At 32.4% G+C, this 16220-nt stretch overlaps 1 protein-coding gene across 1 annotated transcript in view; it reads left to right on the top strand.

Annotated features, from left to right (window-relative positions):
- The window catches only part of CCSER1 (coiled-coil serine rich protein 1), an 898936-nt gene that overhangs the window by 279478 nt on the left and 603238 nt on the right, over positions 1–16220 (top strand). Inside the window, exon 5 of the mRNA XM_054591576.1 lies at positions 14887–15007. Within this exon, the coding sequence (XP_054447551.1) occupies positions 14887–15007 (121 nt within the window). The remainder of the gene's footprint in view (positions 1–14886; positions 15008–16220) is intronic.

Raw genomic sequence — 16220 nt, 5'->3', positions numbered from 1 at the left:
TAGCATGTTTAAAATGTTTTCATAGTGTTTGACACAGAAAACTCAGTAAACTTTAACTATATATTGTTATAATCATTATTGCTATTACTAATGCGGTTGTACTTTTCACCTCTTTTAAAAACTAAACTTAATTTTGCACAATTGTAGAAGTATTAAAGTTATGAGAAACTGTATAGATTGCAGTGCTTTTGAAGAAAGGTATATAACCAGTGATCTCTTGATACTAACACTGGGAGACAATAAATGGAACTATATATTTTAAGGATTATCATGTTTCATTTCAAAATCTGATTCACCCATTATTGTGAATTCTTTTTTGTTCGTATGCTGTCAAACGTTGGTATATTTTTATAATATTTGTATATAATCCTATACAAAAACTACACACATATAAATGACATTGTTAAGGCAAATCAACAACAACAAAAATAACTGATTAGTACTATACTAGAGTAATAATGAAAGACAATTGTAAAAAAAAGAAAAGGAAGGGTTAATTCATGTACTAGATAACATCAACTTGTAAAAATAATTTATTTTACTGGAAAAGTAATAAAGTCTAATCAAAAAACCTTAAAATAACAGTGAGATGCACCTGGATTTATTGAAGAAAAACAAAATATTTCTTGGTAGATCAACATACCTGACCTTAATCAAAATTGATATTGTCATTTTAAAAGACAGTTACAGGGTCCTAATATAGTTACCTATCTGTCATCTATCTATGTATCCATATGTCTATTATTTATCTGTCTACTGTCAAGAACAAGTTGATGACACTCTGGTTCTAAATTATTATTAAAATGGGTAATTTTAACAATAATTTATAAATAATAGTGAGTTTATCAGTATAACTATGTTAGAAATATGCAAAATTACAGTATTTGTGATTTTTAACTGATATTCTATTATCCATCAAAAAATAATAAAAACCTGAGTAGTAAAACATTATGCAGTTATAATTTTATTCCTATATCATTTTGGTTACTGTGATTGTAACAGAACTTATAAGAATATACTTTAATAGACTAATGTTTAGTAATTGATAAATATTGTCACATTCTTTTAACTTACTGTATTTGCAAAAAGTTTACTAATATATCTCTACCCAGATACATATTGATTGGAGTGGAGTATTTTGAAAGTTATTCTGCTCTGTTCCAAGACTCTTTCAATATGTCCCCTTAGAGATTTTCCTTCTGTATCTCCTAATTCTGGTTTAAGACCATTTACTTAAAAAAACCTTCAGGAGAACTGGGGAAACTTGAAACTTGGGCTTGGGCTTCTGGATTTACTTATGAGTGCTGAAAGAGTATGTCTTTCATTGCCTATCCCTTCAGTCTTCAATGTACACATCTTTTATAGCTTGCTGAACTAGATTTGAGAGGAAAGAGTTTGAGTCTCCAAAAGATGTTCTACAGTACAAATTTTCTCAATCTCTTTTATTCCTATCCATTTTGGAATGTTTTATGTCAGTCTCACACACTTTTCTATTTGTTATTCCCATTCTTTTATTTTGTTTTTTTTCTAAGGTAATTCCTTACCTTTGCACCAGTTGATACAGACCCAGGAGTACTTAATTATATGAGGTATGTTCAGAAAGTATCCAGCCATGTACTATGAAAAATAGAGACATTTATTGAAGAAGATACAAGAGATAAGAAACTTTGTACATAATATAACAATGCCTCCTTGGGACCTCACACAGTTCTCCCAGTGTCATTAGCAACTGCAGAATGATGTTCTTTCTGCTCTGGTAGCAAAGGCTGCAGAAGGAATTTTGCCACATGTCATGCCAAGATCCCACATCAAAATCTTGGACACAGTAGATTTTGGAATCCCCAGATCAGCCTCTAGTTCTTGCACTGCCAGTCGCTGATCTTTGTTGATTGCAGCCCATACACATTCAACATTTTCAGGTGTTCTGCTTGTTGCAGGCCTTCCAGAATGTGGATCACTTTCAACAGATTCTCAACCATCTTCGAAGCCTTTGTGTCACTTTTATTTGTGCTGCACTCATTGCATCGATCCTGCAATCCTTCTGAATCATCCGAATAGTTTCCACAGAGAAACGCTCAAGCTAAAGCAAAATTTGATGCAGATTGTTGCTCTACTTGCTCAGTCATTTTGATTGTCATGGCCACACAGTACACATTCTCACTTAATGTCATCTGCCTCCCCACTGGCTGGAATAGTGAAGTCATCATTGTTCACACATGCACATTCCAGTCTACTCTCTTTAACTACCAGGTTACATTGATGTGGTGCAAACTGTTCTCCTTATATTAAAAATGGCTGGACATTTTCTGGACAGACCTTGTATGTTCTTAAAACTATTTTAAAATTCTCTTAGAATATCTTTCTCTTCTGCCTAGTATTTGAGAAGTCTTTAAGATTTACTCAACTCATACTGAGACCTGAAAGTAAAATTTAAATCCCTCAAGACAAGGGACTTGCCCTATCCTAAGGGAGCTTTAGCTCTAAGAGGCAATTTAGCTTTGAGGGTTTTCTTGTGAACTAGAGAAAAAAGGTTGTAGGTCAGAGAAGATAACAAAAGTTAAAGAAGGAACATGGGGAAAGGGAAAATAGTAGGATAAAGGCAGTTAAGTCTATGTTATTTACCTTATCAAAGATTCTTTTAAGAAGATAATTTTGGATTCGGAGTTTCCTCTGGAGACATGAAAAATCTAGACAATTGAATATTTGGAATTTTGCTTCCTTTTTGTTTTAAGACCCTTTCCATATAAACAATTTTATTCATATTCAGTATTATCAAAAATCGCCTACGTGTTGTCTTAGTTAGCTCAGACTGTATAACCAATTACCACCGGCTGAGTCGTTTAAAGAAACATATTTTCTCACAGTCCTCAAGACTAGAGTTGTAAGATAAAGTGCCAACGTTGCAGTTTCTGGTGAGAGCTCTCTTCCTGGAGTGTAAACAACTCTCCTATCACAGTGGAGAGAGAGAGAACAAGCTCTCTGTTGTCTCTTCTTATAAGAGCATTAAACCCATCAGTGAAAGCCCCACCCTCACGACCTATTATAAACTTATTTGTACCCCAAAGGCTTCATCTCAAATCATCACATTGGGAAGTTAGGGTTTCAACATATAAATTTCGGGGAGATGCATAGCAATTATCTATGTTGAAATTATTCCAGTTAGAATGATAGTACCCAAATTAGCCTTATGAGGATGCATTTAGGAGGAAAACGTGTGAGGGTCTAGCAATATTTGTCCAGGTACTTTTGCACCTTGTATCTATACTCCAGATAGTTGGCTGTATCTAATAGAAGGCTGTAGAAATCTTTAATCTCCAGTGAATGAATACTTAGAAATGACATATATCTGGAACTCAATTGTCATGGACAAAGCATGACAAGACAAGAAAAGTTCGCAGAAGTTTCTGATAAGTGCTGAAAGGCAAAGTTTGCCCTATTTAGCTGTTGAGTAAACAAGATGTTTTGTTAGTTATTTGGGCTGATTCAAGCGTCAGTCTTTTTGAACTTATGTCTGTTTTCTGCCCTATATGTTAACCTCTCTGTACTCAAAAAATAAAAAGATGAGAGCAGTTAGGATGGCCAGCCATATTTTTAGTAACAAGACAGATTTTCACCAAGTCTGAATTTTTAAATCTGATCAATAATCAAAAGATCCCTAAAAGTCAGAATCGATCTCTGACACAATTTGATATATGGCTGGAGAGAACATTCTTCATGCTTTAATAATGTTTAACTGCCATTTGTTCTTTGTCAAGATTACAAGGAAAGAGATTGCGAGGGTGAAGCTGAAGCGTAGCCATGTGAAACACTGACCCTGGGCTACCTCAATAGGAATATTACAAAGCTGGCATTTTTCATAACCATTTTTTATTTTTCCAAATTATCAAAAAATCACATCTTTCAATTCCTTTAACAAGTGTTTAATCCATTATTTAGTAAGGACACTAACTTTGCCTGCTGTTTGTTAATATTTGTACTTCCCATAGTAAATGACAAAGCTTTTCTTACTATGATGCCCTATTCTATGGTGGCAGATTGGAACAGTATTATTAATGACATTTTCTGATAATAATGTATCCATGTTTTATTAAGTGTTTTTACAAATGTAGCATTGATAATCCAAGTATGTTTGAATATTAAAATTGTTTATTTTTATATACACATAATATTTGAAAAATATCATTATCAAAAGGGTGAACAGTTATTCATGGATCTGTACAAATTATTTCTATATCTGATTATTACCCAGTAACACTAAAGAGCTTTTCAAAAAGTGATACTTTCTCTGGGAAGATATCAGCATTCATTCAGAAATGGTGTTTAATGAATGCCTAAAGGAAAGTTTGTGATTGCTGTAATTAAGCCAAGATCTTATGGACTGAGTAATTTCAATTTACCCTGGGATGTGAACTAAATTATGCTTGTGTCTTAGCTAGGTGCCCATAATTTCTGGGCATTTAAGTGATGTAAAACATAGATATGACCTCCATTCCTCCTGGAAGACTAATGGAGCTTGAAGAAAGGGAGTGCTATAACAATAACAAAAAAAAATGTTTCTTTAGAATTATGGGATTTGTTAGTAAACTGTGAAAGGTTAGATTCTTTCAGATAACTGTCTTCAGGGAGAGACCTAAAGGAAATTGAGAGGTTTGATATTACTGCTGTTGTTCCTTTTCTTCTCCCTCTTAAATGGCTTGGCGCTCCTATGGAAATACTGGGCCATTAGAGTTATCTGTAAATATTTGGTCAAAAGTGCAGAATGTTGTATATCTTGACTTATTTCACTAGTTGTCTCTAGAACCTTCTATTTACTTACTGGACTAGCAGTATATATTATTGAAGATTGGCTCCTGTGAAATTTAGCAGTTGTTTATGAATTGAGAGCTTTGGTCCTGCAGGATGAAATACCAACAACTTGGCTTAATGTGTACAGCTCTGTATACCTTGGCTCCTGTGTTGTTTTTATCTATGCAGTTATACTTCCTGACTTTTAACAGCTCAACCATAAGTTTTAGTTATGCAAAATTCCTCCAAGGCCAACCTTATTCTGGTTTCTATATTATTATTGAAATTGGACTATCTACCTCCTTTTCATCAAACAAATCATACTCAAATTAATTAATAATGTCACTTTCTCTTCTAAGTGGAAATTTAGATATAAAATGAACAGTATTAGGTAATTACTTCATATGAAGCAAAAGAGAGGGCAAAGGGAAGATTTTGGGGAGAGTACAATTCACAACCTGTTTTAATGATAGCAAGGGGTGAGCAGCCTAAATTCATTAGCTGCAATATATTTGATTTCTTTTTATTATTAAAATCACCTATTGAAACTATACATCTTATTTTTTGTGATTTGTAATTCATACGTAAAATTCTGAAGAGTAGGTGTTTCTTAAGGAGACAATTGAATAATTTATTTAACTTCTTAAAAGTGAGGATGAACATTATGTGGATTATATTATTCCTCATACTTTTGCAGAGTGAAGCCCATTAAATAACCCGTCAGTACTACAGAACTAAAGACTAATCAATTATGTCTCATAACATGTGAGAGATTCTCATTAAGCTAATGTAATTTCTTCAACAAAGATTAATAAATCATTTGATACTTGTTCTTTTATCTTGGTCAGCCAAAAATTTATTGCAAAAGAAGACAGAGGAAAAAGGGAGAGGAAGAATGCTAAGGGTGAAGGAGGAAGTGGGAGTAAGGGTAAAGTTGCAGAATGTCTGTCAAATACAATGTTAAAAACAACAGGATGAAATGTATATTGGTGTGGCCCTTTTTAGAAAATACAATCTGCCACAATGTGTATTAACCATCCTGTGGGAAACTTAATGAACAAAGCATGTACCCTCTACTTGATTATTAAGAAGAAGTAGGCCATAAATAGTGATGCCATTCTAATAGTGCGTGCGTAATCTGTGCTAGTGACTACAGACTTCACAGACTTCTAGTGCTGCTACTGTTCCTATAATGGCCTTCTCTGAAAGTCTGGAAAACACCTAACCTAGGGTCTTAGTCTAAATGGTGGCTGTATGCTTGATGAAATTCTGATAAAATTTTCCATACCTAAGTTAACAGAAAGCAGTAATAGTTGTTTTTGACTATTCTTTCTGATGCTATGAATATTAAATGTATATCTGTATAAATATATCTGTTGTAATATATGTGTTATATATACTATATACATACACAATATATCTTACAAAGACATACAATACATCTCTATACAATATGTTTTTAAATACACTAACGATCTAAATCACATTTGGAAGAAGACAGCCAGAATGACAATGTATAACTTTCCCAACATTAGAATTATTGAAGCAGGAGCTTCAATAATTGAATTGAATAGCCTGAATGGGCATCTGTCAGAGATTTTGCAGTAGAAGGGGATAATAGTTGATTCAAGTGTGAGGTTGGACTGAAACTCTAAGATCCTTTCATTAAATTATTTATATTTTATTTCATTATTAATATTACTAAAATTAATTATTTAACTTCTTAATAAAATGGTGCTTGTATTAGTTTGGCAGCATTGGTAGGGCAACCATAACAAAATATCTCACTTGGTGATTTAAACAATAGGTATTTATTTTCTCACATTTCCGGAAGCTAGAAGTTTGAGTTCAAAGTATCCGCAGGTTTGATTTCTTCTGAGGCCTCTCTCTTTGGCTTGTAGATGGTTCTGTTCTTTCTGTGTCTACTCATGGCCTTCCCCCTGTGTGCATCTGCATCCTAATTTCTTCTTAAGAGGAGACCAGTCGTATATGATTAGGACCCACACTAATTTTAATTTAATTACCTCTTTAAAGGCCCAGTCTCCAAGTACAGTCACATTGTGAGGTACTGGGGGTTAGGATCTCAACATATAATTGGGATGGACACACTTCATCTTATTTTTCTATATATTAAAACAAAATAGCACTTTATTCATAAATTTCTTACTCCGCAGTCAGGAGAAATTTATAAATGCTTTTTTTTTCATTTTGGTATTCAAGAAAACCATTGGCTATTTCTGCTTGCATTTAATTTGCCAAACATGCATTTTGCCTGCCCCAAGCATAGCAGCGTTTGAGTTATACTAATAAAATTGCTAACCTTACAGACTGAATTTACATTTTTACATTGTTGTATTTTTCTCTATCACCAGTGAGATTTCTTTTATCCTAGAGAACATTTGCAGATTATAGGATTCATGAAAAGAATGATTCAAAAGCTGAGAGAAGAAACAAATTGTTGAAAACAATATGAAATTGATTAAAAACATGTAATTTTGAAGAACAAAATTTTATAAGAAACCTGATGACTGCCTAACATGTGTCACAAGATGAAAGGTTGCTATTGGCACAAAGCAATAAAAATATCAAAATTTTGATCATGTGAGATAAGCTTGACAGAATTTAATGTTTCTTTTTACATTTTATAGTTTTGTTTAAAACTTCCAGAATATAGCATTTTTTTCGTTTCTATTTCTGTATTTTTTCTGAAATCACTGAGTTCAGGTTATTAACAATTTCTATGCAAGTCTTCATATCTTTAAAAAAATTCCCCAGCCCTGACCAGTGTGGCCTCTTTGTTTGGGTGCTGATCCACAAAGCCAGCATCCCTGGTTTGATCCCAGTTAGTTTACATGCCTGGGTTGCTGATTAGGTAACAGCTGGAGCGTGTGCCAGAGGCAGCCAACTGATATTTCTCTCCCTCTCTTTCTCCCTTTTATCCTCTCTCTCTAAACATAAATAAATAAATAAATGAAATCTTTAAAAATGAATAAAAATAAAATAATTTCCAAGATCATATCCTTACACATTAAATTACTATTTAAATTATTTATTAATTAATTTGAAGGTCTTTGCTACCTGCTTTTGCCAATTCTTTCCTCTCCTCTCTCGAAACTTTCACTGTATCTTTTGTTTTTGTAATATACTGAAAATGTTGTTTAATTTAATAAAGCAATTAAATAAAGAACGTGAGTATATGTTTGAAATGGAAGCGTTAAAATTTCAGATGACCTGCACTCCGACTTCCTCCTTTTTACTGCATGGCTACTCCCAATCGTAGGAAACCCTCACCATTTCTCATTTCATTTATTTCAGCAGTATTGTCAGTGGTCTCACCTGACGTTGTTCCTGTATTTAGATGTAGGCAGGCTTCTTTGTTAAATGTTTAATAGCAGATCCACATTACCTTCAGAATTAAATAGTAATGTTTTAGGGTTGCTTAGAAGATCTTTAAGACGTTGGCAATAATTTGTATTTCTGTCACACAACTTTTTGCATCTTGGCTAGGCCCCAGCCACACTGAATGCTTTTTTAAAATTTCTCAAGATCTGTAACATTTTCTCACATCTCATTGCCTTCTAGCACTCTTTTCCGTGCTTGGCTAGCATCTTTTCTTTTCCTTAATGCCTCAGTTCATTTTCTTTTTCAATCTCTCATTCGTTAGACGAATACTTATCAAGTGCCTCCTTTGCCTTTGGCAGTGTGTTCAGAAACAAGAGTGAACAAGATAGCAGGATTCTTCCCATTCTAATCCTGCTGATTACTTTACCTGGCTGGCTTATATAATAGCACTTTCTACATGGTATTATTTTCCCAGTGCACTAAGTTTCATCATTGTAAATGTTTTATAACAGTGCCTGGACATTGTATAGCTCAATAAATTCTACTGATAGAATGACTATGTGTACCAACATTTGTTTACTGTGTATTTAATAGTCATGATGAAATGATATATTTTACTTGCTTATTTTTCAATTCTGGATTAATATTATTTCATCAGAAAAACCTTTTATAAGCAATCAATTAAAGATGTTAATTCAAAGGAAATATTTAAAGATTCACCAAAACTAGTATCTAATACCAAAATGTCAGTCTTGACCAGAGAATTTATCGACCAAAGAAGCAAAACCAGTAGATTGGTTTATGGGATTGTGAGGGCTGGCCAGGCCAGCCCCACATCTCTGGGGCACACCATGAGGAGAGCTGACGGGCTGCCACTGCCATGGGCAATTTCTGTCTCCATGCAGAGTCTCAAGTGCTCTTAAGATTTTCAACTGATTGAATCAGCCCCACCCATATTATCTGTCATAATCTCCCTTACTTAACAACAGTAGAAATGGACTCTAATCATATCTAAAAGTGTCTTCACAGCACATCTAGATCAGTATTTGATTGAATAACTGCAGTATGATATCAAAAAAAAACCAAAAGTAGTTATAAATAATAATATATGGTAACATTTTAATACTTCTTACCATTTCTGCAGCATTATCTTAAGCATTTCACATTCATTACTAATTCATTTAATCCTCATAATAACTCAAGAAGATATTTTTATTATTCATATTTTACTGATGATAAAAAACTGCAAAGAGTGGTAAACTTGATTTGAGATTCTATTCCATTAGAAGATATGCATTCCCCACAATCGTGCATTTTTGTCATTTGCATTTACTGATGTATCCCAAGTACCTATAACAGTTTTGGGAAAGAAAAATCAACAGTTTACAACAAATAAATATAATTTATTTGTAATAAATATATAATTTATTTATAATTTATATAAATTACAAAATATAGTTTATAATTTATAAAATATATAATTTATAATATATAGTTTATAATTTATAAAATATATAATTTATAATTTATAAAACACATAATTTACTTATAATTTTTAAAAAATATAATTTATTTGTAATAAATATATAATTATATATTATGTAATTATTATATATTAAATTATATCTTTATTTGCCATAGATAAATGTGTCTAATAGCAGGCTTCATCCTGACCCTTTCTGCTCATTCCACACTGAAGCAATAGCACAATAATTGTTGTAAGTCATTTTGAAACAGCTTGTAACTTGAATCATTTGCTTAAGTCAAAGTTGTGTTATATTCTGAGGCAGATTGTTTAATGATTATATAGTTTATTTGGGGTAAAGAATTCAGATGTCAGAATATTTATGTGTTTAATTCTAACTGAAGAGATAAACTATTAAATTTATTATCTCAAAACCCTTGATATCTTATATTTAAATGAGAATCAATATGGAGATGGTCAATAGCATAAGGACTAGAGGCAAATTGATTGAATACTGATTTTGTTACTCTCAAGCTGTGACCTTGAACAGTATACAGTGGGTATAATAATAGTATTTACCCCATATAATTTTCTGGGGTATAAAGACAATACTGTAACTATAAATTAATAGTTAGTACATAGAACTGTGCCTACCACATGATGTTATTTAAGCATATGTTAAATAAATGTTACCCTTTTGCTGGGTTAAGCTTTGCCAGTGGGTTAGATGGTAAATGTTTGGACCTTGGATATTCGAAAAGGAACATGGAAAAGCAGAAACTTCCAAGTGAAAGAAGCAATTTTTTTCTTCTAAACTTCAAATTTGTTTAGTGTACTAAACTATTCTGGTAAATGGGAGTAGTGACTTCAAATGTAGGTAGTATACATGACATTTATAAGTTAACTTTGCTCTAGGCGCCTTCAGTAGTGTAAAATGTTTTGATTTTGCTTGGAAGAGAAAAATGCTTCTCCTAATACATCTTTGACATTTCTGTGAGCATTGATTAAATATATTGTTTTCTTACTTCTTTAGAATTGATTTTATAAATTAAAAGACCAAATGAATATAGAAGTTTAGTACTTAAAATATTTTGATATATCAAACTGAAGATAAAGAATAACTTAAAATGTATATGTTTACAGGTTTTGCATCTCAGTTTATGTGGCTGAAATAAACATTTTATAGAATACTGTAATAATGACAAGTCATTTCATGTAATAGCACATTATTTATGATCTAATGAAAGGTGACACGTCTAAGTCAGATTGTTCGATTTTAAAATGAGAAATGAAATCTTGCCATTTGTGACAACATGAATCAATCAGGAGGCTATTATGCTAAGTGAAATAAATAAGGCAGAGAAACATAAATACCATATGGTTTCACTTATATGTGGAATCTAAAAACAAAACAACAAACAAACAAACAAGACTAACAGACCAAAGTGATGTTTACCAGAAGAAAGGGGGTAGGAGATAGTTGAGGGGGGAAAGGGGAAGATAGTCAAGAATGTTGCAGTAAGTTTACATGGTGACAGATGATTACTAGAATTAGAAGGGTGATCACATTGTAATGTATAAAAATGCTAAATCACTATATTGTACACATGGAACTAATATAGCCAATATGAGTGTATACCAACTATACTTAATTTAAAAAAATTAATAAATAAAATAAAACTAGAAATTTCTATTCTGCCCCAATAATTGCAGATTTCTGATTTTGGAGGTCCCAGGAGGTTTGATCATTTTTGGTGTTCATATAATTATAAATAACTAGAAATGCTCTTTTTTTAAAAAAAATCTGTACTTTCCTTTCATTGTTCCATTCGCTTATTTTGAAGTGATAACTTCATTACTTATTTGCCTAACTTGCATTTATTACACTAATTCTTTTATCTTGTGACCAATAAAATGGAAAGATAGTGAAACTTGAGTGTAATTTAATTTCAGCTAAATATAAAAGCTTAATCATTTACATGGAGGTTCTAACCATCCATTTTTAGACAGGTTCATTGTCATTTTTTTCATAGATCAGTAAATGGGGGTTGTTTTCTTATTGACATAGTAATTGTTTTTAATGCCTTATACTTTTAAGTGCATTGTCAGTTGTTCCAGCCACTAGATCATAAAAATTATGTAATGATTTTCAAATTACCTTGAATAAACAAATGTGTCCTATTTTTGAATTTTTTTATTTACTTGCATCATTTTTCTTGCTCCCTTCTCTCTTTTTCTTTTTTAAAAATAACTTGGCTCTGTTTTCCCTTGTAGGAACTAGGTCATTGCTTTCACCAAATCTGGCCATAAGTTTATTGCCCTAATATTTGAGAAACATCTCTAGAAGAAAAAAATCAAAGCTTCATTAAACACGTGTTCGAGAGGGGCACTTCTTTTTGCCCAGAGTAGAATCCCTATCTCTCAGCATATTTCTTGGAAGATATCAGTAGATCATTAAATGTTTACTGAATAAGCAAATGTTATCACAGGAATGTAAATCAATAATGTTCTTAGCCTATTTCTTTACTAGCAGCCGTTAGGCAACAGTGTAAATTTAAAATATAATAAGAGTTCTCTGCTCCCACCTATGGTGAAATTGTGTGTCATAGACTCAAAGCTCATGCCAAGAATAAGTGAAGAAAATGAAATTAAAAAAATAAATAAATAAAATCTGTTTGATGGTATTGGAGAGACAGTAAGGAAATCAGGGCCCCTCTTCCTTGAAACATATTAAAGATTAATTTTTGTCCTTTGAACTCTACAGGATTGTTTTAAATTCAGCTCTGCTTAAAGTGTTCATCTGTTTTATACCTCAGACTCTAGCCCTGAGCAGATTACTAATTCAGCAAATATTTCTATAGGAAAATTGAAGAACCTGGGACCATTTCTTTTATTTTTTTTTTTTTCTTTCGGATCACGGCCCCACACTACTTGGCTGACTTGTGTGCTCCACTGATTTTTCTCTTTTATTTCATTCACATGTGCTGTCATGTTTAACGTTTCCTTCTTTTTACATTGCAGAGGGAGTCAATTTGTTGTCTCGTTCTTAGTCCTTGAAATGAATACTGAGATTGATGATTATTGACCCTTCACTTATAATCAACTCAACTATTGTTTCTAGCCGTGGCAGTTTTCATTTCTTTACTACACTTTCACTTCCACTGGCAAATTCCTTCCTTAGAGTATTCAGTGTTGTAAGATATCACATGGGTTTATCACTGAAAGACAAGGATGCAACTACACACTTTGAGATCTGTGCTTAAACTGAATTACAAATGCATAATGACCAATCCATTGACAGGCTTTGAAAGAGGCTTTGATTAGTAGACTGAAGGGCTAGTAAAGAAGTTTGTACTTTGTACAGTTATAGTTGGGAGATCATGCTAATTGAAATTTGAAACATATTTTTGGTGGTTTCTGGTTTATTTAACTAAACCACACAACCGAAACTTGTGTATATCAGCATCATGTAAAATGAGGATTTAATGTATATTCAATTTATTAGTTATCTGAAAAATATAAATTAAAGCTACAATGTGATATCACTGTACACTTACAGGAATAGCATGGTAGGCAGAATTCTAAGATGGCACATGACTTTAGCCCTTGTATAATTACCTCCACTGGGAAGATGATAGGACTTCAATATTCTAATTATGCTATGTTACATGGCAAAAGGGAGTTTTCAGGTATAATTAAGATTATTAATCAGTTGACTTTGAGGTAATCAAAAAGGATATAATCTAACCTAATTGCACGAGTCCTTTAAAAACAGAGGGCTATTTCCCCAGCTGTTAGCAAAAGAAGTCACAAGATAGGAAGCATGCGCGGTCTTCAATGTGAGGGCCATTCTCCATTACTGAGACAGGCAGGCAATTGGCCATGGGTCTGCAGGTAGCCTCTAGGAGCTCAGAGTGGCCCTTGGCCACTAGCCAGCAAGGCAAAGGAGACCTGTTTCCCACTACTGCATAAAACTAAACTTTGGTAAGAGCCTGAACAAGCTCAAAAGTAGAGTCTTTACCCACAGACTTTAGATAAGAGCAAAGCCTGGCTGCCAACTTAACATTGGCCTTGAGGGACCTTAATTAGAGGACACAATTGAGCCTACCTGGACTAACATACAGAACTATGAGATAATAAATGGGTATTGTTTTAAGCTGGTAAATTTATGTTAATTTGTTTGTAGCAACAAAATTAATTCAATATTAAAATTTTGAAAAGAAAAACTGAAAAAAATAAGTATTGGTATAGATGCAGAACAACTGGACCTCTTATTCTAATTTGGGGAATGCAGGTTAGCACTATCAGTTGAGAAAACTGCTTAGAACTAACTACTAAAGCTGAACATAAAAATATGAACATAACCTAGAAGCAATTCATAAGTGTTTTTCCAATACAAATCTATTTATGCACCAAAAAAAGTGTAAGTTTATAAGCATTTTTGAAATAGCCCCAGGCCAGAAACAATCCAAGTGTCCATCACCAATAAAGTGTGTGTGTGTATACAGGGTGGGTATACAGGGTGTAAAGCTACTGTAAAAGTAGCTTTACAGTTGTATGCATGGAGAATAATATAGTGATTAATAAATATATAAGAATAAACTCTGTTTCAAATCCTCACAACTGTAAACCTACTTTTGCCACACCCTGTGTATGTGTATATATACGCATATATATGTACACACACATATACATATATAGATATTTATCATTCATTGGTAAGCTACAGTAGTACAGTTGTAAGAATGAACAAATTTAAATAAGCCACACAAAAAAGAGTACACCCACAAAAGAGTATAATATCACTTATATAAAGGTTAGAAATAGACAAACTCATCTATGGTTGTATACATAATTATAATGGCTAAGTTTAGAGGCTACAATAATGATTTGGAAAGGGTACCACAAGATTTTTAAGGTGCTAGTAATGCCCTATTTATTGATATTAATGCTGATTAAACAGATGTGTTCATATAGCAAGGATTAAGTTAACTGTGTATGATTTATGTTCTTCACATTCCTCAATGAAAAGCTTTTTTTTTTTAAATGAAGGATTGCAAAGTGATGGCAACACGCTGTTCACGGTGTAGCTTAAAAACAGAATAATTGCCTAAGGTCATACAACTAGTGAGTGAAAAAGAGTAGAAAATCATAATTAAGAATATTTTAATGATAATTAATGTTTTAGTTGAGTTATCACTTTAATTTGACTGAAATAAAAAAGAGAAAAAAGGGAAAAAGAATAGTTAATAAATAATTTTGACATTTACAATTGATTCTTTTAATAAAAACAGTTTGCCGGGAGGATTCATACCACTCTGTAGTCTCATGTGCTGCCGTAGTTCTCACTCCTGTGGAGCCAACGATAGAAATGAAGAAAAGAGAAGAACTAAAATTTCCTGAACCTTCCAAACAGTAAGTTGTTCATTTGATTCTTAGAGCTTTGTGAAACTAATACATAACCAATCAGAATTAGATTGCTCAGAAGTTGCGATTTATAATGATTGTGTTAATACTAGCATATCGAAAGCACATAAATAAATTTTGTACAACATTAAAAGTCAATCCTCTATCTCATGAAAAACTATGTCTTTCAACTTTGTGGGTTTGAACTATATCTCATCCAAGGCTCATGTTGTTACCTTACCTTAGGGACATGGGTAAGTAGTTTGAAGCACTTTGTTTCCTTAACTGTGAACATGAATGTATTGCTTATTTTATAGTTGTAGGACTTCATGGTCTAAAATGTGATCATGTTTCAATGTAAACTTACTTAGCCTAAATTGCGTTTGTATTTTTATAAGTAATGGAAGTTAACATTTTAAATAAATTGCCCTAAATTAAAACTTCACATTATTTAATGTTTTCCTATTCTTGCTATTTAAGCAGATCAAGCTTAGTTTATATTTAAGTTTGATCGTATATTGAATAAATGATAGATTTTTTTCTTATAATGGCCAGAGAGAACTAAATTCATGGTAACAAATGCGAGATATATGGACTTGAAATAGAAAATACACTAGAAATATTTATGGAATATGCATTAAATAAATGAAAAAGGAAAATTTACTGATGATTTCCCAATGAAAATAGTGTCATATCTGCTCTAAGACTTGCTGATGTATGGTGTTACCCAGGATTGTTGGCTCACCAGCTACTTCATGAGTGAGGCAGGGGTAACGTTACAGCCTTTGCTAGTTTTCCTCCATTGATAAGACTGTGTCATACTTGTTTGTTTCTTGATGTCATTCTGCTGAATAAGCTCCTGAAGACAGAGTTTTCTGGAACAAAAGTGCCTGCTACTCTGTGAAACCAATTAGAAAAATCCTGTAATGTTACATTTGATAATGCTGCATTCAAATGTAACAATGTGTATATTTGATTGTATGAATGTAATATTAATATCCTTGTTATAGAGAAAGGAAATGTTAACCAATTTCAGAAAGTAATGACTGTAATTCAGCGTTAATACAATGTAAAAGTGAAAACAATTTAACTGCTCTTAACATAGTCTAATTTTTAGGTTCCAAAAGCCATTTTTTGTCTAATAGAAGGGAGATTACATTTTATAAATGCCAATTAAATTATATTTGAAAACTCAAATATATTTAATGCAATATGTGTGTGT

The sequence above is a fragment of the Pteronotus mesoamericanus genome, unplaced genomic scaffold (genome assembly GCF_021234165.1).
Source record: "Pteronotus mesoamericanus isolate MK-2021 breed Mesoamerican mustached bat unplaced genomic scaffold, CSHL_Meso_final scaffold_232, whole genome shotgun sequence".
NCBI lineage: Eukaryota > Metazoa > Chordata > Mammalia > Chiroptera > Mormoopidae > Pteronotus > Pteronotus mesoamericanus.
This window is presented reverse-complemented; position numbering and strand designations above follow the sequence as displayed.